Consider the following 27,973-nt stretch of genomic DNA (forward strand, 5'->3'; position numbering starts at 1 on the left):
GAGCACTTTAACTGAGGCAAGTGAGGCCTGCAGTTGTTTGGATGTTGTGGGGTCTTTTGTGACCTCTTGGATGAGTCATCATTGCGCTCTTGGGGTAATTTTGGTTGGCCGGCCACTGTTCCATGTTCTCGCCATTTCTAGATAATGGCTCTCACTGTGGTTCGCTGGAGTCCCAAAGCTTTAGAGATGGCTTTATAACCTTTTCTAGACTGATAGGTCCCAATTAGTTTGTTTCTCATTTGTTCCTGAATTTCTTCGGATCGCAGCATGATGTGTAGCTTTTGAAGACCTTTCGGTCTACTTCACTTTGTCAGACAGGTCCTATTTACGTGATTTCTTGATTGAGAACAGGTGTGGCAGTAATCAGGCCTGTGTGTGGCTAGGGAAATTGAACTCCGCTTCCCAAAGATGTGATAAATCACAGTTAATTTATGTTTTAAGGGGGTGGGACAAAATGAGGAAGGGGCAAACACTTTTTCACACCACTGTACATGAAGACATTACTCTTGAAGAGGACCTGTTACCAGGTCAAAAGTGGTCAATTTTTGCTCTTATTTTGTTCCCGCTGCTCCCCTTAGTATTCTGTTTTGTCTGTTTTAACTGTTTTTATCATATCACTTCTGTCTGTTCCCTTTATTTAAATGATACAACGCTATAGCAGTTTACTCAGCATATGGTAACCTGTATCCGGGTCTCGTACACGTATACACTCATATTCTTCACTTAGCACATATGTGAGCAATACCTAAACTATGAGCCCTTATAGGTTGTTTCCTCGGGGCTTTTCTTGCCATCAAAATGTTAGAAACCTCAGAACTGTGATGGAAAAGAGCCGTGGTGTACTTTATGTTTTATAGATTTCTGATTTCTCTTTCAGAGGTGTATGTGCCACCTCACAAGAAACAGAAGAACACGGAGCAAATTCTGCCAATCGTTCACCAATCTGTGCAATGCAAAAGGAAAACGAGGGAGTTCAATTTTGGTAAGTGGTCTCAGACACAAAATACTCCTTAGTCAGGAAGGTCAGCAGGGTATGAGGAAAGTACAGAAAAAGCTTGCAGGTCTGTAGGAAAACCAAGGTTTATTAAGCAGGTTATATTAGTCTGTGTTCCTATGCCAGAGAACTCATCATGACATTTCTATGAAAACTCCATTCACAGAATACAGACTGCTTTTTTGTCATCTTTCTATGCCTAGACGGCAGACCTGACATACAAAAATGCTCTGTGACAGGATCACTAGTGGAAGGGCAGCCTTGATTCACAGATGCACATCCAGGGATAAATGTAACATTTCTGCTAACATAATGTACAGTGCCTACAAGTAGTATTCAACCCCCTGCAGATTTAGCTGGTTTGATAAGATGCAAATAAGTTAGAGCCTTCAAACTGCAAACGAGAGTAGGTTTTATGAACAGAAGCATAAATCTTACAAACCAAAAAGTTATGTTGCTCAGTTGAATTTTATTAAATTTTAAACATAAAAGTGTGGGTCAATTATTATACAACCCCTATGTTTAATATTTTGTGGAATAACCCTTGTTTGCAATTACAGCTAATAATCGTCTTTTATAAGACCTGATCAGGCCGGCACAGGTCTGTGGAGTTATCTTGGCCCACTCCTCCATGCAGATCTTCTCCAAGTTATCTAGGTTCTTTGGGTGTCTCATGTGGACTTTATTCTTGAGCTCCTTCCACAAGTTTTCAATTGGGTTAAGGTCAGGAGACTGACTAGGCCACTCCAACACCTTGACTTTTTCCCTATTGAACCAGGCCTTGGTTTTCTTGGCTGTGTGCATTGGGTCGTTGTCTTGTTGGAAGATGAAATTACGACCCATCTTAAGATCCTTGATGGAGGAGCGGAGGTTCTTGGCCAAAATCTCCAGGTAGGCCGTGCTATCCATCTTCCCATGGATGCGGACCAGATGGCCAGGCCCCTTGGCAGAGAAACAGCCCCACAGCATGATGCTGCCACCACCATGCTTGACTGTAGGGATGGTATTCTTGGGGTCGTATGCAGTGCCATCCAGTCTCCAAACGTCACGTGTGTGGTTGGCACCAAAGATCTCGATCTTGGTGTCATCAGACCATAGAACCTTGAACCAGTCTGTCTCAGAGTCCTCCAAGTGATCATGAGCAAACTGTAGACGAGCCTTGACATGACGCTTTGAAAGTAAAGGTACCTTACGGGCTCGTCTGGAACGGAGACCATTGCGGTGGAGTACGTTGCTTATGGTATTGACTGAAACCAATGTCCCCACTGCCATGAGATCTTCCCGGAGCTCCTTACTTGTTGTCCTTGGGTTAGCCTTGACTCTTCGGACAAGCCTGGCCTCGGCACGGGAGGACACTTTCAAAGGCTGTCCTGACCGTGGAAGGCTAAAAGTAGTTCCATAAGCCTTCCACTTACGGATGATGCTCCCAACAGTGGAGACGGGTAGGCCCAACTCCTTGGAAAGGGTTTTGTACCCCTTGCCAGCCTTGTGACCCTCCACGATCTTGTCTCTGATGGCCTTGGAATGCTCCTTTGTCTTTCCCATGTTGACCATGTCTGAGTGCTGTTCACAAGTTTGGGGAGGGTCTTAAATAGTCAGAAAAGGCTGGCAAAAGAGATCTTTAATCCACACATGTGAAGCTCATTATTCTTGGTGCCTGAACTACTTCTTAATACTTTAGGGGGACCAAACAGAATTCTTGTGGTTTGAGGGGTTGAATAATAAATGACACTCTGAATTAACTTTTTACGTTTTAAAAAAAAAAAAAAGAAAAAAACAAAAACAAAATTTGCTGCAGTGCATTTCCCACTTCCAGGCTGATCTACAGTACAAATGTCACAATGCCAAGTTAATTCCGCATGTGTCAACCAGCTAAATCTGCAGGGGGTTGAATACTACTTGTAGGCACTGTATATTGCATTGTTTTCCTATTTCTGCATTTAAAGGGAACCTGTCAGTAAGATCAACTTTTCACCAAACCACACCTGCTGTTACATAGACAGTGGGCTATCAATCACTCTAAAGAGGCTGGTGATGGGTGGGGAAACAAACTGAGAAGGCAAGGGCTAGTTAAAGGGAATCTGTCAGCAGGTGTTTGCTATATAATCTGAGAGCAGCATAATATAAGACAGGAAATCCTGATTCCAGTGATATTTCACTTACTGGGCTACTTGGTGTAGTTTTGATAGAATCCTTATTTGTCTGATGTAGATGTAGCAGAGCTCGGTGTATAATCCGCCCCCACACCCCTCACTGGCAGCTTCCTGTGTTACACAGATTACCCTGACCGGCACACAAGATGTAGTCCTGTAGTGTTAATCTCCTGCTGATAAAATACTGAGTATTGAAACTACAGCACACAGCCTAATAAGTGCCACTTCCCTGGAGTCAGCCTCTTGGACCCTATATTATGCTGATTTCAGATAAAATAGCAAAAACCTGCTGACAGGTGCTATGTCAGGGCCAGAGCACTGAACACCTAATTTGCATATGAATTAAAATGTTAATTTTCCGAGAATGCAGCAACAGATAGAATATGTAAAGGTGTCAATAGATTTACATTTCAAACACCAGAATGCCCAGATGCACAATTTTGTGGCTTTAACTTACTGACATATTCTCTTTAACTAATTTCCAAACCTGTCTAATATTTAGTAAGGTAGGCTACCATATTTAAAGATATTATAAGTGCAGCAGATATTGGTGAGCCCATTTTAGTTTTAATGCTTAATTGGTCAAACACAGAAAAATGGACACCTATCAGTAGCTTTTACATACTGGTACTACATTACATCCCTGCATATTTAGAAACACAGATAGTACCAAAAATAATTAGCAGAAGATAGCTCTATTTTATGCAAGGCCATAGCAGCTGGCCATTCTTATATTCCCTGACATCATCTGCTGGGGTATAGTCAGGAGGCCCCCAAACATATTAGACTATTGGCTGAACACAGGTTTGCCCAAGTTTAGCCTAATGTTTGTGGGGCCCTTAGGGTGCCCAGTATCTACTATTAGTGCAGATAAAACCCAAGCATTTTATATTAAAGTGAGTGGGAGATAAGGAAACAGTCAAGTGAGAGCTCGCCATATATGTGCCCCCACATCTTTTTTAATTAAATGGTCTCCATTCTGGAAAACTCTTATTTAAGCTACAGATGTTGCGTTATTCTGTTTTCAGAGAAGTGGAATGCAAGGATTACTGAACTAAGAAAGCAAGTGGAAGAGTTATTCGAAAAGAAGTACGGTATGTTATATATTGTATATCACTATATCTTGTCTTCTGCTCTACTCCATAGCACTTAGATTTTGCAGACACTTTCATGAAGATTGTTGGTGGCTCATGTCCCAGCGATCACTCTAACAACTCCTGAAAAGTGTGCAGCTTGTGAAGAAAGTGCGCACACAGAGCAGAGTACATACAATAGAAAGTAACCCAAAAAAGAGAGTCGGTCTATCAGTCAATGCTCTTCCATGACAATATATAACCCAAAAAGAAGAAATGGGAAGCTGGAGCGTATCAAGTAAAAATTACAATATTTATTAGAGAATTCTTAAAAACAAACAAATTCCAAATAGGATTAAAAAGGGAGAATTAGACACCAAGTCCCACGTCAGGCCAAGAGGTATACAAAAATGAGGCAAAAAAGTATATAGCTAAAGCGGAGAAGAATCAGAAAAGTAGTCCACCTTAATAGTAGAACTATCGCCCCCCGAAGAAGCCAAACGTGAAACGCACGTTAGGGCCATTATCCATGCCAATACCAGGTTGTATACCGCGCTTTTACTATACTGGGAACATGGGACCGGTGTGCTCACTATTTCTTAATGTACATGATTTTAGGAAGGTTTATGTTTTTTCCCCTGCACTATGCAATATTACTCTGTCTGACTGACTGTGTCCCTCTGTAGCACTGCTGTCATATTCCTTATGGAATCATTTACATGTTTATTTTGTTGATATTGCTTATATGATTATTGCTTATATGAATCACTTGAGATTACATCTATATTAAGCTGACTCTTTATTTAGTCCATCACTTAAGAACTTATAATATATATATATCTCTTAATTACTGCTACCCTAAATGCTGTAACTATATGTATTACCGCTTTAATGATTGCACATGCACTTTATAATCCATTTGGATTGTGAGCTAGAGATATATACTTTTTTGCCCCATTTTTGAATACCTCTTGGCCTGATGTGGCGCTTGGTGTCTCTCTCTCTTTTTTTATTACTCTTTGGAAGTGGTTTGTTTTTATAAATTCTCTAATATAAGTTGTAATATTTACTTGATATGCCAGCTCCAGCTTCCTATTTCTTCTTTATGGGTTATAGATACAATAGAAAGCCTGTGACCTTCTATTGCATCTATACTGCTATCCATGTGTATTCTGCACTCTTCTCAGCCGAATTTTTAGCGATCAGTGGTGATTTCAGGACCTGTACACCCAACGATCTGCAGACATGGGAAGTGCCTACAACATACATACATACATACATATATATATACATACATATACATATATACTTGTGCATCTCACTAAATTAGAATATCATCAAAAAGTTAATTTATTTCAGTTCTTCAATACAAAAAGTGAAACTCATATTATACAGAGTCATTACAAACAGTGATCAAGTGTTTATTTCTGTTAATGTTGATGATTATGGCTTACAGCCAATGAAAACACGAAAGTCATCATCTCAGCAAATTAAAATAATTAACAAAAAACACCTGCAAAGGCTTCCTAATAATTTAAAAAGGTCCCTTAGTCTGTTTCAGTAGGCTCCACAATCATGGGGAAGACTGCTGACTTGACAGATGTCCAGAAGGCAGTCATTGACACACTCCACAAGGTCCCAGACTTCCAATTTCATTTGGAAATCAAGGTCCCAGAGTCTGGAGGAAGAGTGGAGAGGCCACAATCCAAGCTGCTTAAGGTCTAGTGTGAAGTTTCCACAATCAGTGATGATTTGGGGAGCTATGTCATCTGTTGGTGTAGGTCCACTGTGTTTTATCAGAAGTCAGCGCAGCCATCTACCAGGAAATTTTAGAGCACTTCATGCTTCCCTCTGCCGACAAGCTTTTTGGAGATGGAAATTTCATTCTCCAGCAGGACTTGGCACCTGTCCACACTGCCAAAAGTACCAATACCTGGTTTAAAAACATCAGTATCACTGTACTTGATTGGCCAGCAAACTCGCCTGACCTTAACCCCATAGAGAATCTATGGGGTATTGTCAAGAGGAAGATGAGACACCAGACCCAGCAGCCTTCAGCTCGTCTGCATTGTTATCAAAGCAACCTGGGCTTCCATAACACCTCAGCAGTGCCACAGGCTGATCGCCTCCATGCCACGCCGCATTGATGCAGTAATTGATGCAAAAGGAGCCCCGACCAAGTATTGAGTGCATTTACTGCACATACATTTCAGTAGGCCAACATTTCGGATTTTAAAATAATTTTTCAAGCTGTTGTTATAAAGTATTCTAATGTACTGAGATAATGACTTTTGTGTTTTCATTGGCTGTAAGCCATAATCATCAGCATTAACAGAAATAAACACTTGAAATAGATCACTCTGTTTGTAATGACTCTATATAATATGAGTTTCACTTTTTGTATTGAAGAACCGAAATAAATTAACTTTTTGATGATATTCTAATTTAGTGAGATGCACCTGTGTGTTTGTGTGTGTATATATATATATAATAAAGGTTTAGTTGTTCTGTAAAGTGTTATTTGAGTTACAAAAAATACAGTGTATGCCGTATATCACAATTGGCATGGATCCAAACTTTTATTTTATCTTGCAAATATTTTGTCTGTTGGGACTGTATATTTGCTTCATCTGATGCACCATTTCTGTATTCTTTAGACTTTGCCCATATTGGTCCCATACACAAGACCAAACACATTGATGTATTTTGTAAGATGTCCTCACTGAGTCTCAGATGTCCTCAACATAAAAAAAAAAAAAGACAGCAGAACTAGCAGAGTAATTTTTTTTTTTTTTAAATCAAATAAATTTTTATTAAACGTATTTTGATCATACAATATTTCTCAAAGCATTAAATTGTGAAAGAATACATAAGATACATAAACATCCCTTCAATCCCCCCCCCACCCATTCCGACAGCCTACCCCTCCCCTATGTTGTGTCTTAAGAAACAAAGACAAAAAAAACTCTCCTATTAACCAATTATGGTAGAAAACCAGAGGTGCATTACATAAATGTTAGTTTATACTGTATGATACATGTTTAAACTCAGTACTCTCAAATTCCCTTATATTGTATCCAAGGCTCCCATATCTTCCCAAATATATTCTGTTTCCCTCTTTTTTCATATATACCTCTTTCCATCTGAATAATGTACTCTACTCGTGTAGAATATTCTTCCCCGGAGGGGGGGTCAGCTCCAATCCAATTTCTTGCTATTACTTTCCTGGCACAGTAAAGTAGCCTAGCAATGGCTATTTTAATATTTTTATCAGATAATATTTCTTCTACATAGCCCAACAAGCATGTAATAGGGTCCCCAGGGACACCGCATCTATACGCCCCTTCTATCGCAGCAAGAACCCCAGACCAGAACCTTAATAGTCTAGGGCACTCCCACATCATGTGAAATATGCCCACCTCCCATTTTCCACATCTTGGGCACTCTGAATTAATCCTCAGCCCTATTTTGTGCATAATTAGCAGAGATCTATAGACTCTGTGAATTACATAAATATGCGACAATCTTGCAGGTTCGCTCATAGAAAGCTTAGGTATATACTCCAGTATGTTTTCCCAAATATCTTCTCTTATGAGTCCCACTTCCTCTTCCCATTTACTTTTAGATCTCAGTGGAAACTCCAGGAGAAAAGTATGCATCAAGTCTCTATACGTGCCCGATATTACCTCCCTGGTACCCCCCTCCTGACAAATATAATCCAATACTAGATCTGATTCCTCTACCAGTCGTTGTTTGGTTCTTTGGGATTTAATTGCATGTTTAACCTGCCCATAGTGATACCATTCTGTATTTGGCAACCAGAATTCCCTCTGTAACTGCGAGAAGGGTTTAAGACTTTCCCCCTCCATTATTTGATACCTATAATTTATTCCTCTACCTGTCCATTCTCTTATAGTACCAATCTTTTGTATCTCTGGGAGATTATTATTATTCCATATAGGAGTAAATTTAGTTAGTCCCTTCACTCCCCTTACTTTCTTTACTATGGTCCAGATTTTGTGTATGAGATCTATTGTAGGCATTTTTCCCCCAACCTATTCATGTCTCCTCCCTCCAGGCCCTCAAGTACCTGTCTTTCCCCAATGGAATACTCCAATATTCTTTTAATAGATCCGCCAGATCCGAAACATGACCACCCTCTAAAATGTTGACTCTGTGCTGCCAGAAAATATATTTCCGGGTTTGGCAGCGCCAATCCACCCTCCTCCTTGGGCCTTTGGAGAATTTCTAGCCTTATTCTTGCCTGCTTCTTCCCCCATACCATACTTGGGCATCAAGATCATTTTAAAAAGGTTTATTCTATCCACCACCGTTATATGTAGTTTATTCCATATATCTATTTTAGTTTTCAATTTTTGAAGCAGTGGTGATAAATTGATATTAAGATAATCTGATACCGGTAGAGATATTTGTATTCCCAAGTATTTAAATACTTTTTTACACTGCAAGTTATCAGCTTCCTTTTCTCTATTTGTCAATTCTATCTCTCGATCCACTTTAAACAAGACTGATTTGGACCAGTTAATCTTCAGCCCCGATATCGCCCCAAACCTCTCAATTATCTGCATGGCACGACATGATTCAAATGGATCACCCAAAAATAATAAGAGATCGTCTGCATACAGAGCAATTTTTTCCTCTAATATTCCATATTTGAACCCTTGGACCTCCTTTGTTTCCCTGATGACTGCAGCCAAAGGTTCAATTGCCATGGCAAAGAGGAGCAGAGACAGTGGGCATCCCTGCCTGGTTCCCCTATCCAAATGGAACGAAGGGGATATCACTCCGTTAACTCTTATCTTGGCAGTAGGTTGGGAATACAACAATTGTACCTACTCAATAAACCTTGGTCCAAAACCAAATTTTTGCATGACTATCCACAAATATTCCCATTGTACACTATCAAACGCCTTTTGGGCATCCAGTGAGGCGATTACTCTACGACCTGGGTTATCAGTCTGTAATTGAAGATTAAGATACAATCTTCTTATATTAACCGCAGTAGATCTATTGGGCATGAATCCCGACTGATCCGGATGTATTAATGAGGAAATGACCCCAGTCAACCTGTTAGCCAGGACTTTGGCCAGTATTTTAACATCAGCTGTCAGTAACGAGATTGGTCTATATGAATCAGGTATTCTAGGGTCCCTCCCCTCCTTAGGAATCACCACTATCACCGCCTCCCTCATAGAAGCAGGCAGCAACCCCCCCTCATTAGCCTCTTCAAATACTTTCAATAATTGAGGCAACAGAAGTTCGACAAATTGTTTATATACTTCTGACGGTAGACCATCCATACCCGGGGCCTTCTCATTACTCATGCCATGCAGAGCAATCTCCATCTCCTCCATAGTAATGGGGGAGTCCAACCTCTCTCTGCTCTCATTGTTTAGTTTAGGGAGCGACACTAAATCAACAAAATTATCTATCTCCTCAAATGTCACTCTAACCCTTCCGAGGAATAAAGTTTTTTATAGAAGTCTCTAAAGATTTTCAATATCCCCTCCAGTTCAGTAACAACCCTCCCCTTATCATCAACCATTTCATGGATAAATTAATTATTCCTTTGTGCCGATGCTATAACTGATAATAAATGTCCAACCTTCTCCCCTTCAGCATAGTTTGTGATTTACGCCTACAGATATCTCTAAATAAGAGCCCTCTAAGAAAGGCCTTCATCGCATCCCACTCTATTAATTTATCTGTACTACCGTCATTATGAATAAAAAATTCTTCCAATTCTTCCTCTCTCTTCTGAACATTAAGATGTTGTAACCAGACGGGATGCATCTTCCACCCTTCCCTAACTACTCCCCTCTGGGGCCCATACCTAATGTTTACCATAACTGGACTATGGTCTGAGATTACTCTAGGGAGATATTGTACCTCCATTATCATGGAGTCTGCTAATTCATCCGCCAATGGTAAATCTATACGTGATAACGTACCATATGACGTGGAGTGACATGAGTAACACCATTTCCCTGTATTCCTGACCCTCCATGTATCAATCAATCCAATTTCTTTTATGAAATAACCAAAAACTGTATTGGTACTTTCCTGTATACCCGATTGCCTCTTACTCCTGTCCCAGAAAGTATCCATTATATTATTAAAGTCTCCCATCATCAAAAGCGGTAATACTCTTCCTCTTTCAGCATACTGTCGCATTAATCTGATTTTAGTGCTAGAGTAAGGGGGGGTATGTAAAGTGCCACTATACACAGCAGGCGTCCGAAAAAACTCCCCTTAACTGCCACCCCCTGCCCCTCTGGATCAATATATACGTCAATTTCTTCAAAAGGTGTAGATCTATTAATTAGAATTGAAACTCCTCTAGCATAATTAGAGAAAGTGGAATGATATGCCTTCTGTATCCATCTTCTGTTTATAATCTGAGTTGTTTCCTTTTGTAAATGGGTTTCTAAAAGGCATATTACCGAGGCCCCCCGATCCTGCATACATTTAAATATTGTCGCCCTTCTGGTTTTCTCCGACAAACCCCTAACGTTCCAGCTTATAACTCTAAAACTGCCCATACAAAATAATTAGCGATATTTCCTTTATCTTATTTCTCTCCTTTACTGTCGGTGCCCTCCCCCCTTCCCTCCTTCCCCCCTCCCCTCTCCCCTCACCCTCCCCTTCCCCCCTCCTTGTATGCTCTCTAGGAGCTGTGAGTTCTCCATTCCTGGACCAGACTTCCAACTAGAGACTTCCTCCCCTAACCTCTTTTTAGAACAACACATCCCAAATAAACCTCTCCTTTCAGGTTATCCCCCCTCCCGCCGTGCCTTAAAGTACTTTCTATAATTTCACACTAGTACAGTATATCTTTGGTATCAAATATTATTGTTATAATTATTATTATTCTTCTTCGCCACCGTCCTGCCCTCCAACAAGGGTTCAAATTTGAAGTCCCTATGCTCCGCAACGACTCCTTTCTTTTTAAACCATTTTTCCCCTTCTGAAAAAGAAAAGGTTCATAGCACAATATACCAACAATAGGAAACAAATTAGTCCCAAACCAACAAAAAAGGGACCAAGATAGAAAAAGAAGGTAAGGGGAGAAAAATAAAAGCCCCCCCTCCTATTCACTTGTCCAAGGACAATATTATAAGTTTGCATAGTGTGCTCTACAGGTGTCCTCTGTTTGAGCAAGCAATTCCAATAACTAGCTGAGTAATTAACAATTTACAGGAAAACTCCAAAATATTGAAAAGTGTGGCTTTAAGGGGTTGTCCACAATGTATTTAAAATGGTGTGAGAGCAAGAAATGTGTTCAAATAATAAAATAAACAATACTCACCTATTCATTCCCATCTGTCCAGCTCTGCTACTTCTTTGGTCACCGCTGACCCTGCCATGTCAGTCACTCGCAAAACCAGTGCAACCAATCACATACCTCATCAGTGATGCTTGCACATGACCTCTGAGGGCAGTGATTGGCTGCAGCGGTCACACAAGTGATAGTCTTGATGTCAATGCTACAAGATGAGCAGGGACCACCAGCATGATTGAATAGGTGAGTATTGCTTATGTTATAATTTTAACACATTACCTGCTGTCAGATCAGATTTTAAATACACATTCAACTAAATTGGGTCAAACTTGTCCACTTCAAGGGTCTCGGCTAACTATCTAATGTGAATGGTAGTGTGAAAACTTTCCCAGACAACAGATCAGGAAAAGATGACGTGGCACCAGTGTCCACTCTCCCCATTGAAAAAGCATGTATACTTGTCCAAATTGCATGTGCATAGGTGAAATCGGAAGGAATAGCTGTTAGCTGTGTGAGTACTCAGATGATAACCGGGTATAGAGTCTATAGTGAGGCAACTCTTTTCTTAAACCACAATACCTCTATAATAAGCAGCACTGATCTTTACTAGATCCTTCATGGATTTGACAGATCTATTATAGTCCATTTTGCAATAGATCTTATTGGATCTGGCTTATTACAGGTCTGCCATATATGTAAAAAGAAATATTGGAATCTCAAGTTCTGTTCCAAGACATTTATGATAAAATGAAATTAAATTTAAAAACTGTCATGGTTTGTCATTACTTACTTTACTCTCCCAATGCAGCTACTTAATTCCCAGTTGCATCCTCTTATTTTTCTCTTAAAGCACCTCAGTGTGAACATGTTAAATTCTGTCCAGTATACAGTCAGTATTAATGAGAATATGTCACCAGGCTTTTGGTATGTAATCTGAGAGCTGCATGATGTAGGGACAGAGACCCTTATTCCAGCAATGTCTCACTTACTAGGCTGTGTGTTGTAGTTTCAATAAAATCAGTGTTTTATTAGCAGGAGCTTATCACAAGAAGACTAGTTGTCTCGTGCTATGTTTTCCTTTACATCATGTTGCTCTCAGATAATATAGCAAAAACCTTAAGACGGATTCCCTCTAATGTATAATATTAATGTTTATTACAGTGAAATCACTTATAATTGATTTTATTTGTAAATTGAAAGATGCAAGAAAATAGTCCCCGCTCAGAGATGCCATCTTCTAGTCATAATTTGATTATATGACTCCATTGTATTGTATGAACATTGCTCAGTGTAGCATCTAATTATAAAACATAAAAATTGTTTTTATGTATTCTCTTAAAAGCGGAAGCAATAAATGTGAGTGGCCCGGTTTCCGTTCCATATCACCTTTTCCAGTCTAATTCAGATGATCTGTATGTGGAAGGACTGCCTGAAGGAATCCCATATAGAAGACCTTCCACGTATGGAATTCCACGTCTGGAAAGAATCCTACTGGCAAGGGAAAGGATCCGATATGTCATCAAAAAGTATGTTTATTACCATCTCCATAGCTCATTGCTAACTCTGTGATTTAGTAATGAATTAAATTACCATATCTTCCGGACTGTAGGACACACCTTACCATAAGACGCACCCCATATTTAGACAGCAGAAAATAGGAAAAACATTTTTCCTGTTAATTAAATTTTCCCTGGTGGTGTAAAGTGGAGGGGTCATTATCACTAATTTTAATGCACTAGGGTAGAATAGGGATTTAATAAATCTATTGTTAGTGTTTATCTGTACTGTTTATTATAAGCACACAGCTCTGCTAAATATGCACGTATACATACACACACAGCTCTGCTAAATATGCACGTATAAATAACACACAGCTCTGCTACATATGCACATGTACATACACACACAGCTCTGCTACATATGTACAGTACAGACCAAAAGTTTGGACACACCTTCTCATTTAAAGATTTTTCTGTATTTTCATGACTTTGAAAATTGTACATTCACACTGAAGGCATCAAAACTATGAATTAACACATGTGGAATTATATACTTAACAAAAAAGTGTGAAACAACTGAAAATATGTCTTATATTCTAGGTTCTTCAAAGTAGCCACCTTTTGCTTTGATGACTGCTTTGCACACTCTTGGCATTCTCTTGATGAGCTTCAAGAGGTAGTCACCGGAAATGGTTTTCACTTCACAGTTGTGCCCTGTCAGGTTTAATAAGTGGGATTTCTTGCCTTATAAATGGGGTTGGGACCATCAGTTGTGTTGTGCAGAAGTCAAGTGGATACACAGCTGATTGTCCTACTGAATAGACTGTTAGAATTTGTATTATGGCAAGAAAAAAGCAGCTAAGTAAAGAAAAACGAGTGGCCATCATTACTTTAAGAAATGAAGGTCAGTCAGTCCGAAAAATTGGGCAAACTTTGAAAGTGTCCCCAAGTGCAGTTGCAAAAACCATCAAGCGCTAGAAAGAAACTGGCTCACATGAGGACTGCCCCAGGAAAGGAAGACCAAGAGTCACCTCTGCTTCTGAGGATAAGTTTATCCGAGTCACCAGCTTTAGAAATCGCAGGTTAACAGCAGCTCAGATTAGAGACCAGGTCAATGCCACACAGAGTTCTAGCAGCAGACACATCTCTACAACAACTGTTAAGAGGAGACTTTGTGCAGCAGGCCTTCATGGTAAAATAGCTGCTAGGAAACCACTGCTAAGGACAGGCAGCAAGCAGAAGAGACAAGTTTGGGCTAAAGAACACAAGGAATGGACATTAGAACAGTGGAAATCTGTGCTTTGGTCTGATGAGTCCAAATTTGAGACCTTTGGTTCCAACCACCGTGTCTTTGTGCAACGCAGAAAAGGTGAACGGATGGACTCTACATGCCTGGTTCCCACCGTGAAGCATGGAGGAGGAGGTGTGATGGTGTGGGGGTGCTTTGCTGGTGACACTGTTGGGGATTTATTCAAAATTGAAGGCATACTGAACCAGCATGGCTACCACAGCATCTTGCAGCGGCATGCTATTCCATCCGGTTTGCGTTTAGTTGGACCATCATTTATTTTTCAACAGGACAATGACCCCAAACACACCTCCAGGCTGTGTAAGGGCTATTTGACCAAGAAGGAGAGTGATGGGATGCTATGCCAGATGACCTGGCCTCCACAGTCACCAGACCTGAACCCAATCGAGATGGTTTGGGGTGAGCTGGACCGCAGAGTGAAAGCAAAATGGCCAACAAGTGCTAAGCATCTCTGGGAACTCCTTCAAGATTGTTGGAAGACCATTTCCGGTGACTACCTCTTGAAGCTCATGAAGAGAATGCCAAGAGTGGGCAAAGCAGTCATTAAAGCAAAAGGTGGCTACTTTGAAGAACCTAGACTACTTTTTTGTTAAGTATATAATTCCACATGTGTTAATTCATAGTTTTGATGCCTTCAGTGTGAATGTACAATTTTCATAGTCATGAAAATAGAGAAAAATCTGTAAATGAGAAGGTGTGTCCAAACTTTTGGTCTGTACTGTATGTATACATACATACACAGCTCTGCTACATATGAACTTATAGACACACAACTCTGCTACATGCACATTTACATACACTCACCTCTGGTATATGCACATCTACATATACACCTCTCTGGTACGTGTACATTTACACACACACACTATACATTACCACATCTTGCAGTTCATTCAAGGCATGAGACTGATCACACAACCTTAAAGGTCCTGGAGTTGGTTGGGTCAGCTGCTCAGGACATGCAGACTCCATGCAAGTCCTGGTGGCCTCTTCTCCTGCTCTGCACCAAGCACATAGATCAGTGTAGGGCAGGAGGAGGGAGAGCAGCTCTCTCTGTGAATGGGAAGGATGCATCATCATAGGAAGCTGCCTCCAGACTATAAATAGCACACACTTTTTAGAAAGAGTTTTCTAACTAAAAAGTGCCTCTCATAGTCCAAAAAATACTTTAAATTTATTTTTTATCTTATATTTGTTACATATTTGCTTGCACTTTTGGAATAGAGAGTGCTCGGCTCTACTGAGTATTTACAGTATAATTACAAAAGTAATTGACTGTATAATTTTCTTTAAAAAATTCCTTAGACCAGAACTTCTGAATACTACAATAGAAGCCATTTCCATTGAAAGGACATCTCCAGGAGGTAGTGTAAATTCTTTTTCACTGTTATGTTCTTTTATGTGATGCATTATGTAACCACCTTTCATGTTGTTTCATTAAAAATAATTATTTATTGAAAATAGTGAAAGAAGAGTGGTATGCAAGGATAACTAAGTTAAGAAAAACGGTTGACCAGCTGTTCAGTAAAAAGTTTGGTAAGTATTTTAGGTTTTACCCTTTCTTAATCTTTATCTATCTGATGTCATAGCATTCAAATCTTAAATAGTAATTAAATTCTCATTTTTTACATAACTTTGTCCAGCATGAAAGTTATGAAATTTTGAAAATCACTTTAGTAGGGGATTTGTCTCCTGCTTTCCCCAGCCTGTTTGCTTGCCTTTAGCTGCATTGATATAAGAAGGTACTCATTTGGAGTACTAATGCTGGCAGCATAAAGCCCCCGTCTCACATAGCGAGATCGCTGCTGTGTCACGGTTTTGGTGACGCAACAGCGACCTCACCAGCGATGTCGCTATGTGTGACACTTTGCAACGATCAGGCCCCTGCTGTGAGGTCGCTGATCCCTGCAAAGTGTCCTGGACCATTTTTTGGTCGTTGCTCTCCCGCTGGTCAGCACACATCGCTGTGTGTGACCAGCGGGAGCAGCGATCAGGCTGGTAACCATGATGAACATCGGGTTACTAGGGGCGCGTGTGCACCTAGTAACCCGTTGTTTATCACGGTTACGAGCCTGCTAAAGTGAGCGGTAACCTCCCGCTCACTGTAGCAGAGTGGTAACCATGATAAACAACGGGTTACTAGGAGCGCGTGTGCCCCTAGTAACCCGATGTTTATCATTGTTACCAGCCTGCTCCTGCTTCAGCAGGCTGGTAACCAGGAGCAGGACATTGTGGAAAGATTCTTTCCACGATGTCGCTGCTCCCCTGATCGTTGGTGAGCCTGCCTGTTTGACAGCTCACCAGCGACCACATAGCGACCCAGCAACGATCCCTGACAGGTCGTATCGTTGTCGGGATCGTTGCAGCGTCGCTAAGTGTGACGGGGCCTTAAGGGTCAGCACTTATCTCTTTCTTTGACTGCTCTGTTGAGTGCTTGAACAATGTCCTGCAACAGCTTGAACAATCTCCTGCAACTCCCCAAAGTTAGTGAGACACAGGAGCTGATCTGACCCATCACTGCCATCATCTGTACTCCAAATGAGTATGTTCTGATATCAGTGCAGCTAACAGTAAGAAAATAGACTGGGGAAAGGCAAGTGTTTGGAAGCCACCTTTATGTATTTTTTTTGCAGGAATAAAGACAAATCCCCTAATAGAGTGATTTGCAAAGTTTCATAACCTTTTATTCTGGAGAAAATTATAAGGAAAAAAAGAGTTTAATTATTCTTTAGACCATCTGTCTAATATTATGTACAGTAGGTCCCCTTCTTCAGCTACAAATCCTTTAGGATTTGTAGGTTGCAAAGTGGGGTGTAAATGGAATGGACTTGTCTTTTGCAGATCATCCCACAGTTACTTGTTAAAGTGGACAATGTGCACGCGTTCAGTAATTGAAGCAGAATTTCCTGAAACCATTTGTGCATCTCTTGGCGGTAAAAACACAGCATCAAATGCATGCGTTTTTGATGGATTTTTATGTATGCTTTTGTTGCATATTCTTCCTCACTCATTAGTGTGGATGAAATCTGCAGCAAAAATGCTGAAAGAATTGACATGCTGCAGATTGAAATCTGCACCAAATCTGCAAGTCAAAAATAAGCCACGTGTGCATGAGACTTCAGGATTCTCATTCACTTTGCTGGTATCAAGAATCCTTTTAGGTTTTGTGACAAAACTATGCAGAAAAACATGACAAAAACGCAATGTGTGCACAAAGCCTTATGTTTCTCAAAATTTTTTACAGTGTGGCAAGGCACATTATTCTGCTGAAAGAGGTCAATGGGAAGATGCTAGCCCCCAATTTCGTGGTTGTCTGCATTGCATGTCAGGCAGGGACTGGGGATGGTGTTGGTGGGACAGTAGAATAAAGGTTAAAAAGGTCAGGACAGCTGTCAAGTTTGTGTAGAGGAATTCTTTCAGTCATGTTTTTTGCATCCCTCTTGGATCTGAAATGTTATCAGACTTGTCAGCACTGACATAAATAAAGAATGAGTTAAAATAATATTGCATAGAACTAGTTTCAGTGACATTTTACAATATTTTCTTTCTACTTTAGCTGAAGCTTTGGGAAAGGCAGAGCCGATGCCGGTACCTTACCAGAAGTTTGAAGCAAATCCTATAGATTTGTGTGTGGAGGGGCTGCCAGATAATATCCCCTTTAGAAGCCCATCCTGGTATGGCATTCCTAGACTTGAAAAGATTATTCAGGTTGGCAGCCGGATCAAATTTATAATAAAAAGGTAAGTGAAGAGTCATTAGACTGGGCTTAATAATAGTCCCAAAAGTAGTTATTTGAGAATGAACCGTATGTACACAGCTCATCATCAGTGCTGCATATACATTCACTGCTTTCTATACAAATATACTGTCTTAAGATGTGATCTAAGCCCAGCGTCCATGATCACAAGTTTTAAGCCCCCCATTTACATTAGACTAATGTTGAACAAATATGACTATAATGAGGAGTTCAGCTGATAGTCTAATGTGTAGGGGAGCTCGGACAATAAATTGTTGGGGGAGTTCAGGATCCAACATGTCTGCCAACCGAACATTCGGCCGGACCTTAGTTCAGCCAGCAGCCTTCTAGTGTGTATGAAGGGCTTTAGGTTAGACGCACCTACACCAGTCTGCACATGAGACTTGTTGGCGACTTCTCTCTGACCGCTGCAATTGACTCTCCCTATACACGCACTCCAGGGGAGCAGGTGGGGAGAAGCCACCCAGGACCCGCATGCCCAACTTTTCTCCATGGTGGCTTTTGCACTGCAGCGTTTCAGAGTCAAACATACATGGCTAAAATCAGACATCTTGTGTCTGATTCAGCCCAATTAATGGGCATCAGGTATGTATCAGCTTATAAACACAACCTAGGTATGTATATACCCCCAGGATGAGGAAGAGATTTATGCGCAATATTTAAAGATCTATTATTTTATTTGAGAGTATTTGGTCAGCATAATTAAATTCAGACCACTTTTTTTAAATATATTTTAATTATTCTCAAATAAAATAATATATATATTTTTTTTACTGTCATTTTTATTGAATTATAAAATAGAATACTACAATACAATAATGCAATTAACACTTTACATTGTAGTCTGATAATTTATTGGAAAACAAACATTCCTATAGCTAGGAAGACCTTCTTTATCCTATGACTGGATGACAATGAAGTAATAAGCTCGAGAAGATGAGGGCACAAACGGGCCCCAAGACCAGTCTCTTCTCCCACCTTTGTGGCAAGGCCTTCCCTTTATTGTTACAAAACCTTTCCAAGTCATTAAAGAACACAATGCTTATTAACATAAATAAAACAGACTAATCGACAATGGACAAAGACGGAGACATAAGGAAGAGGGGTGGGAGGGATAAAGTGAAGTGAGCTAATCAACAATTATACTGAGCCCAGTAGTAATCCTAGAGGGCCCAAATAGTATCGAATACGGACACTTTGTCATTCAATATAGACGTCATGTATTCCATTCTTCTGATGTCCGGTATTCTACTCATCAGATCACTCAAGGAGGGAGGAGCCCTTCTCTTCCAAAATAATATATTTTTAAATATTGCGCATATATTTCTTCCTTATCCTGGGGTTATATACACACCAAGGTTATTGTATGTTTATGAAGTAGTATGCATTAATTACATTTAGGACTAGTTGTTTAAATAATACATGTACCAACTGTCAGGTTCCCTTTAAAGCAAAGAATTAATACAGTTTGTGTATGGGCATATTAATGTCATTTTGTATTTTATTGAAAACAAGACAAAAATATATATTAGATGGAAAATGAAGCCTAAAGATCAGTGTAAGCATGTTATCATCTGAATTGACTTTGTTTTGGAATGTTGTATCAAAGATTTTCAAGGCAGAAAGTTTCCGATCAAGTTTTTGTTCATGTGAAAGCATTTTCTCTTGAAATGACTTTTGAGTTATTTCTCTTGGATTTAAGTTTTGCAAATGAAGTATTCTGAATATGGACAATGTATGTTAAATTACTGCTTTCATTTTCTTTTATTCTTCTTGTTCCTCTTAACAGACCGGAGCTTCTAACGCAGACAACTTCAGAATCCGCTCAGAACCGAACAAACGCAGGAGGTAAATATGAAAAGACTAAATTCTTAGAGTTCTCGTATAAGCGGAGACATTTCTTCTCAGCTTCCATGGTATTGTTTTCTGTATTCACTGCTCATAAATTGTTATATTGGGAATATACCGGGCACTTTGTGTGTCTCTTTTCTAGCAAAAGAAGACTGGAATGTTAGAATTACTAAATTAAGGAAACAAGTTGAAGAAATCTTTAACACAAAATTTGGTAAGCAGTGAGTCATTAATGTTTTTTTGTCATTATTGCTATTACTAGTAATCGGTCATTGACATGGTGGCAGAATATGGGAAGAGAGAACACATTAATGAAAATAATAGTAAGTAACATAATAAAGCTAACAGTGAACACTCCATATGTCTGTTGATTAAATGCATCAGATACATATAAAAGTGATAATGCGGGGTTAATTCAAGCAAGTTTGATTTTCTAAGGTTGTTCTCAAGTTGTCTCTTGAGGAGCTCAGAGCACTGCAGTCTCCTTACTTCCTGGTTTGTGGCAGGGTGGACAATCTTCCTTAACTGACAGTTCTTTAGTATAACTTTAAAGTCCTGCTATAACACATTTAGCTATCAGTTGTCTGTGCTGACTCTACATTGTTATCACTGTATTTACATATAGAAATAACAGGGCATTTAAACAAACAACCAGCTTAGTGCCTTAATTAGGAGTGCTGCTCTGGGAGAACCGATGTTGTAGGCTGGTGATTTTGCAAATTTTTTAATGGCAGCTTGTCATGTGGGGGAGGAAAGTGAGTAGCTAACTGCTGTGCTGAAATCAATGGCCTGGAGAGAAGTGGCTGGGATATTCCTCTCCTGGAATGTATCTGGTACTGGACAGTTTATGTGTGATGGACGTTGTAAGCAGATCCTAGGGTTGTGGTGGTTGTTTGGGCAGCTAAAAATATACGACCATAAATGTGTTAGTTTGTGACTTTTTAATGCTATCAAGTTGTTTCTGACCTAGTAAATTATGAGGACGTTCTATAAGTAGTTATATTATTGGCAGTTTAATAGGTATAGTCTATGTATCTAAGATTCTTATTTTTTCTCCTTTTCTCTAATTTCAGCACAAGCTTTGGGACTCTCAGAAGAAATAAAAGTCCCCTATCCGGTGTTTGAATCTAATCCAGAATTGCTTTATGTGGAAGGATTGCCAGAAGGAATTCCATTTCGGAGCCCCACATGGTTTGGAATCCCTCGGCTAGAGAGGATTGTGAGAGGAAGTGCCAAAATCAAGTTTGTTGTTAAGAAGTGAGTAGTTTCTTTGTTGATAAATTGTAATTATCACCTTTTTTGACACCTAATCGGAGAGTACCATGATGTAGGGGCAAAGAACCTGATTCCAGTGATGTGTTACTTACTGGGCTGTTTTCTGTACTTTTTATAAAATCAGTTTATCAGCAGGAGATTATCACTAGAAAACCTGCTGCCATGTAGTTCTCCATGTTCATAAGCTCTGTATTGACTAGCCCCCTTCACTGATTCACAACTTTCTGCCTATGCACATTGTACACAGAAAGCTGTCAATCAATGGTGTGGGCAGGACTATGCAGAGCAGAGCATTCAGAGAAATTGTAGCTGCAGATAAAACAGTGATTTTATCAAAACTGCATCAAGCAACCCAGTAAGCAATAGATCATTGAAATAAGGGTCAGGATGGGTTCAGTGGGTGCAGATCAAATACACTTGAACTGTTTTATTCTTTAACTATACTGTCCCCTGTTACATTAGGATATCTATACGTCAGTTTTTATGCTTTTATCACATACTACTGGCTTTATTAAAGGGTTTTTGCTACCTAATCTGAGAATAGTAAAATGTAGAGACAGCGACTCTAATTCCAGCGATGTATCACTTACTGGGCTGCTTGCTGTAGTTTTGATAACATCTCCATATAAAGAGCTCAGCATTCAGAGAACTAGTAGATCTGCAGGAGATAAAACTGTGTTTCTATCAAAATTCTAGCAAGCAGCCCAGTAAGTGATCCATTGTTGAAATCAAGGTATTTCCCGCTACATCATGCTGATATCTGATGGAGTAACAAAAACCTTATGACAGATTACCTTTAAAAGGTTTGAATAACTAATAATAGTTAGTACTAATAGTTAATACTACTAATAATAGGCAGGATGAGTCTGAGTCTGTCCGTAAAGTAGAGCCCTAGGACCTGGCCAATCAAAGTTCGTTTGGCTAATAGTCATTTAATGCAATTGTTTCCCAAATAAACTATTGTAAAGATTTTATTTGTAAATTTCTTGTTAGCATTTAATGGCCATGCTGTTTTCCAATAACAGACTACAGCTTGTAGCACCGTACCTGCCTTCTGAGCTTGTCAGTAAAATCAATGTGGAAGGTAAGGAAATCTGGAAGTGAAACATACCATCAATGCATTTGACTTTGTGGCTTTTTCTCTGTGATTGCAAAGTTATGAGTTATCATATTTGTTAACCCTTCCCTCATATGGACCTGCCATTGTCAAAAGCTACCACATAATCTAAGGTTCAATATAATTTATTGCATAAAAAAATAAAACTCCCCCCAAAAGTCAATACAATTAAAAAAAAAAAAAAAAAAATGTTTATTTTTTAAACACGATAACACAACACTAAACTGTATTACACATGACATAGCTATCTTAATAAATATGTATATCAATATATATATATATATACTAGATGGTGGCCCGATTCTAACGCATCGGGTATTCTAGAATATGTATGCGGCCGACCGGGCGCAATCAGCAGAGCGTTGTTTAAATTTGGCGCCAAAATCGCTGATTGGTCGCGGCCGGCGACTGCGACCAATCAGCAAAGCGGTGTTTAAATTTGGCGGCAATATCGGGGTCCTTCTGCTGCGAGCAGCCGGTCATCTCCCGGCTGCATCGCCGCTGACCGCTAACGGCGGGGTTACCCCCCGCGTCATACCCGGCATCCACCGTGCGCTCTGCCTCTCCCCATTCATTGGGAACTCGCGCGGTGGATGCTGGGTGTGACTTGGGGGGTAGTCCCCGCCCACAACTTAGCCACCGTGGGGACCCCACCGCTGAGTCACGCCTCACTTGTCGTGACGTCAGCGCGGAGTCACGTGATGCCTGTGAGCATCCACCGATAGCTCCGCTCACAGGCATTATCAGCAACGTAAGGTAATTATATTACCCGCCCAATGTATCCCCCTGGGGCCCCTAAGACTTTTTGTAAAGTACTGTACAACTTCTTTAAGGGAAAAAATTAATCCAAACCTACAGGGCCCTGTGTGAAAAAGTGATTGACCCCTAAACCTAAAAACTAGTTGGGCCACCCTTAGAAGCAACAGCTGCAAGCAAGCAACTGTGATAACTGGCAATGAGTCTTTTACAATGCACTGGAGGAATTATGGCCGACTCATCTTTTCAAAATTGTTGTAATTCAGCCACATTGGAGGGTTTCTGAGCATGAACTGCCTTTTTAATGTAACGCCACAGCATTTCAATTGGATTAAGGTCAGGACTTAGACTAGGTCACTAGTGTGCTTCAGCTTGAGGTCAGAAACAGATAGCTGGACATTCTCCTTCAGGATTTTTTGGTAAACAGCAGAATTCATGGTTCCATCTACCACAGCAAGTCTTTCAGGCCGTGAAGCAGCAAAACAGCCCCAGACCATCACACTACCACCAGCATATTTTACTGTTGGTATGATGTTCCTTTTCTGAAATGCTGTTACTTCTACGCCAGATGTAATGGAACATACACCTTCCAAAAAGTTCAACTTTTGTCTCATCAGTCCACAGAGTATTCTCCCAAACATCTTGGCGATCATCAAGATGTTTTCTGGCAAAACTGAGACTAGCCTTTATGTTGTTTTTGCTCAGCAGTGGTTTTCATCTTGGAACTCTGTCAAGCATGCCATTTTTACCCAGGGTCTTGCTTACGGTGTAGTCATGAACACTGACCTTAACTGAGGCAAGTGAGGCCTGCAGTTCTTTGTATGTTGTTGTGGGGTCTTTTGTGGCCTGTTGGATGAGTCGCCGCTTTGTTCTTGGGGTAATTGGGGTAATTTTGGGTGATTTCTTGACTGAGAACCGGTGTGGCAGTAATCAGGCCTGTGTGTGGCTAGGGAAATTGAGCTCAGTTTCCCAAATATGTGATAAACCACAGTTAATTTATGTTTTAAGGTAGGGGGGAATCACTATTTCACACAGGGCCCTGTAGTTTTGGATTTCTTCTCCCCTTAATAATAATGTCCTTGACGCATTTTGTCAAGATCTGCTTAAAAGCTTTGCAAAGTACTGTATATGCCAGGGGTCCTCAAACTTTTTAAACACGGGGCCAGTTCACTGTCCCTCAGACCATTGGAGGGCCGGAATATAGTTTTTTTTAAAAAAACTATGAACAAATTCCTATGCACACTGCACATATCTTATTTTGACGTAAAAAAAACAATACAGGAACAAATACAATATTTAAAATGAAGAACAAGTAAAGTTAGATAAACCGGTATTTCAGTAGGCAGGTAAATGTCCCCAATAGGCAGCATAGGTCCCCAATAGGCAGGTAAATATCCCCAATAGTCAGCATAGGTCCCCAATAGGCAGGTAAATATCCCCAATAGGCAGCATAGGTCCCCAATAGGCAGGTAAATGTCCCCAATAGGCAGCATAGGTCCCCAATAGGCAGGTAATTGTCCCCAATAGGCAGGTAAATGTCCCCAATAGGCAGCATAGGTCCTCAATGGGGATGTAAATGTCCCCAATAGGCAGGTAAATGTCCCCAATAGGCAGGTGAATATCCACAATAGGCAGCATAGGTCCCCAATAGGCAGGTAAATGTCCCCAATAGGCAGCATAGGTCCCCAATAGGCAGGTAAATGTCCCCAATAGGCAGGTAAATGTCCCCAATAGACAGCATAGGTCCCCAATAGGCAGGTAAATGTCCCCAATAGGCAGGTAAATGTCCCCAATAGGCAGCATAGGTCCTCGATGGGGAGGTAAATGTCCCCAATAGGCAGCATAGGTCCTCAATGGGCAGGTAAATGTCCCCAATAGGCAGCATAGGTCCTCAATAGGCAGCCTATTTCCCCCTTATAATGCCCCATGCAGGCTGTTCCCCCCTTATAATGCCCCTTTCAGGATGTCACCCCCCCCCCCCATATAATGCCCCATGCAGCATGTCACTCCCCCATATAATGCCCCATGCAGGATGTCACCCCCCCCATATAATGCCTCATGCAGGATGTCACCCCTCAATATAATGCCCCATGCAGGATATCACTCCCCTGTCGTTATAATGCCCCTTTCAGGATGTCACCCCCCCATATAATGCGCCACGCAGGATATCACTCCACTGTCATTATAATGCCCCTTTCAGGATGTCACCCCCCCACATAATGCCCCATGCAGCATGTCACCCCTAATATTATGTCCCATGCCTCCATACATTAAAAAAAAAATGCAATACTCACCACCCTCCTCCTCACCAGCTGCCGCTGCTCAGGTCTGTACTCCAGCGTCACCCCGCTCTGCGCTGCCTGTGACGGCTCAGGGGAGGGCGCGGTGTAAAGACGTCACCGCACCCTCTGACCTGACACATCACAGGGAGCGCGCACCAGGAAGACAGCGGATCTGTGGAGGCACGAGGAGAGGTAAGTATCCAGCTGCCGGGGCCCTGAGCGAGCGGGAGGGATCGGGCGCTGATACCGCTCTCCTCTGCCCACAGCCCGGCGGGCCGTAGTTTGAGGACCCCTGGTATATACAGTTGAAGTGTAAGAAGCTTGTTGATGGTTATAGGAAGCGATTGATTGCAGTTATTTATTCCAAAGGATGTGCAACCAAATTTTAATTTGAGGGCGCCCACAATTTTGTCAGGCCTATTTTGGGGGTTTTGTGTGACATTATGTCCAATTTGCCTTTTTTTCTCATTTTTTTGTGTTCCAATGCACACAAAGGAAATAAACGTGTATAACAAAACGTGTACTTGCAATAATTTTCTGGGAGAAATACTTCATTTTCTGGAACAATTTCAAGGATGCTAACACTGTCAGCCATGACTGTATATAAAAACAGATGAGGCAGCACAAGCTAAAACAAAAAGCAGATGATAGGTGCCAGCGTACAGGTTACAGCCAAGTAAGCTAATAATATAAGTGCAAAAAAAAATAAATTATATATGCAGTACAGACCAAAAGTTTGGACACACCTTCTCATTTAAAGATTTTTCTGTATTTTCATGACTATGAAAATTGTACATTCACACTGAAGGCATCAAAACTATGAATTAACACATGTGGAATTATATACTTAACAAAAAAGTGTGAAATAACTGAAAATATGTCTTATATTCTAGGTTCTTCAAAGTAGCCACCTTTTTTGCTTTGATGACTGCTTTGCACACTCTTGGCATTCTCTTGATGAGCTTCAAGAGGTAGTCACCGGAAATGGTTTTCACTTCACAGGTGTGCCCTGTCAGGTTTAATAAGTGGGATTTCTTGCCTTATAAATGGGGTTGGGACCATCAGTTGAGTTGTGCAGAAGTCAGGTGGATACACAGCTAATAGTCCTACTGAATAGACTGTTAGAATTTGTATTATGGCAAGAAAAAGTAGCTAAGTAAAGAAAAACAAGTGGCCATCATTACTTTAAGAAATGAAGGTCAGTCAGTGGGAAAAATTGGGAAAACGTTGAAAGTGTCCCCAAGTGCAGTTGCAAATACCATCAAGCGCTACAAAGAAACTGGCTCAGATGAGGACCGCCCCAGGAAAGGAAGACCAAGAGTCACCTGTGCTTCTGAGGATACGTTTATCCGAGTCACCAGCCTCAGCAATCGCAGGTTAACAGCAGCTCAGATTAGAGACCAGGTTAATGCCACACAGAGTTCTAGCAGCAGACACATCTCTACAACAACTGTTAAGAGAAGACTTTGTGCAGCAGGCCTTCATGGTAAAATAGCTGCTAGTAAACCACTGCTAAGGACAGGCAGCAAGCAGAAGAGACTTGTTTGGGCTAAAGAACACAAGGAATGGACATTAGACCAGTGGAAATCTGTGCTTTGGTCTGATGAGTCCAAATTTGAGATCTTTGGTTCCAACCACCGTGTCTCTGTGCGACGCAGAAAAGGTGAACGGATGGACTCTACATGCCTGGGTCCCACCGTGAAGCATGGAGGAGGAGGTGTGATGGTGTGGGGGCAGGGGTGGATTAAGAGTAGCAAGGGCCCCGGGCAGTTTAGAAGGTGCGCCCCCCCCCCCCCACACACACACACACACCTGATGTATCACGTGACATGTCACATGATCCCCTGTGATAGATCATGTGATAGTTCACGTGAAATTAATTTGGCACAATATTAATTATAATAATTTTTTTTAGGCTGTGTGCCCACTATGCGTTTTTTAAGCGTCTCCGCAGCGGCAATTCCGCTGCAGAAACGCTTAAAAAATGCTTGGTAGAAGGTCTGCCATGTTCCCCAATGATAATCCGCATGTGCATTGACTTGCATTGGAACACATGGAATCCGCATCACTGCATCTGTACATGCAGAATCCATGCGTTTCAATGTGCGGATGGTACCCGGGTTTGGAGAAGAGGAGATTCTCCTCCGGACCTGGGTACCATAGAACCTGTAAAAAAAGAATAAAATAAAAAATAAATATTATATTTACCTTCTGATGGCCCCCGGTGTCTTTATCTGATGCGTCCTGGCTTGCCAGCAGCTCACAATGTTCTGAAAAGGACCTGCCGTGACGTCATTTAGTCATGTGACGGGTCACGCGACCGCTGACGTCGGCAGGCCATCAGAAGGTAATTATATATTTATTTTTTACCATTCTTTTACGGTCACACTATATAAATCCATGCCGGTTGCATGGATTTATATAGTGTGACCAAGTTGTCAAGCACTTTCCAAGTGATGCTAAAATCGCTAGGAAAGTGCTTGTCAACCCGCATGCGGAAATGCATGTGAAGAACACATATACACAGCAGGAGGCCGCACGTAGCCATCTATACACAGCAGGAGGCCGCACGTAGCCATCTATACACAGCGGGAGGCCGCACGG

At 40.9% G+C, this 27,973-nt stretch overlaps 1 protein-coding gene across 6 annotated transcripts in view; it reads left to right on the forward strand.

The window, feature by feature from the left end:
• GTF2I (general transcription factor IIi) overlaps window positions 1–27,973 on the forward strand; it is a 107,874-nt gene that overhangs the window by 38,722 nt on the left and 41,179 nt on the right. For all 6 annotated transcript variants that reach the window (XM_073665179.1, XM_073665180.1, XM_073665176.1 and 3 more), the window contains 10 exons: window positions 878–982; window positions 4,176–4,241; window positions 12,866–13,049; window positions 15,637–15,695; window positions 15,796–15,867; window positions 17,888–18,071; window positions 19,878–19,936; window positions 20,082–20,153; window positions 21,013–21,196; window positions 22,240–22,298. In XM_073665179.1, coding sequence (XP_073521280.1) covers window positions 878–982; window positions 4,176–4,241; window positions 12,866–13,049; window positions 15,637–15,695; window positions 15,796–15,867; window positions 17,888–18,071; window positions 19,878–19,936; window positions 20,082–20,153; window positions 21,013–21,196; window positions 22,240–22,298 — 1,044 coding nt within the window. The remainder of the gene's footprint in view (window positions 1–877; window positions 983–4,175; window positions 4,242–12,865; window positions 13,050–15,636; window positions 15,696–15,795; window positions 15,868–17,887; window positions 18,072–19,877; window positions 19,937–20,081; window positions 20,154–21,012; window positions 21,197–22,239; window positions 22,299–27,973) is intronic.

This window comes from Phyllobates terribilis, unplaced genomic scaffold, assembly GCF_046119375.1.
Source record: "Phyllobates terribilis strain yellow unplaced genomic scaffold, ASM4611937v1 Scaffold_2__4_contigs__length_985480577, whole genome shotgun sequence".
NCBI classification, from domain to species: Eukaryota; Metazoa; Chordata; class Amphibia; order Anura; family Dendrobatidae; genus Phyllobates; species Phyllobates terribilis.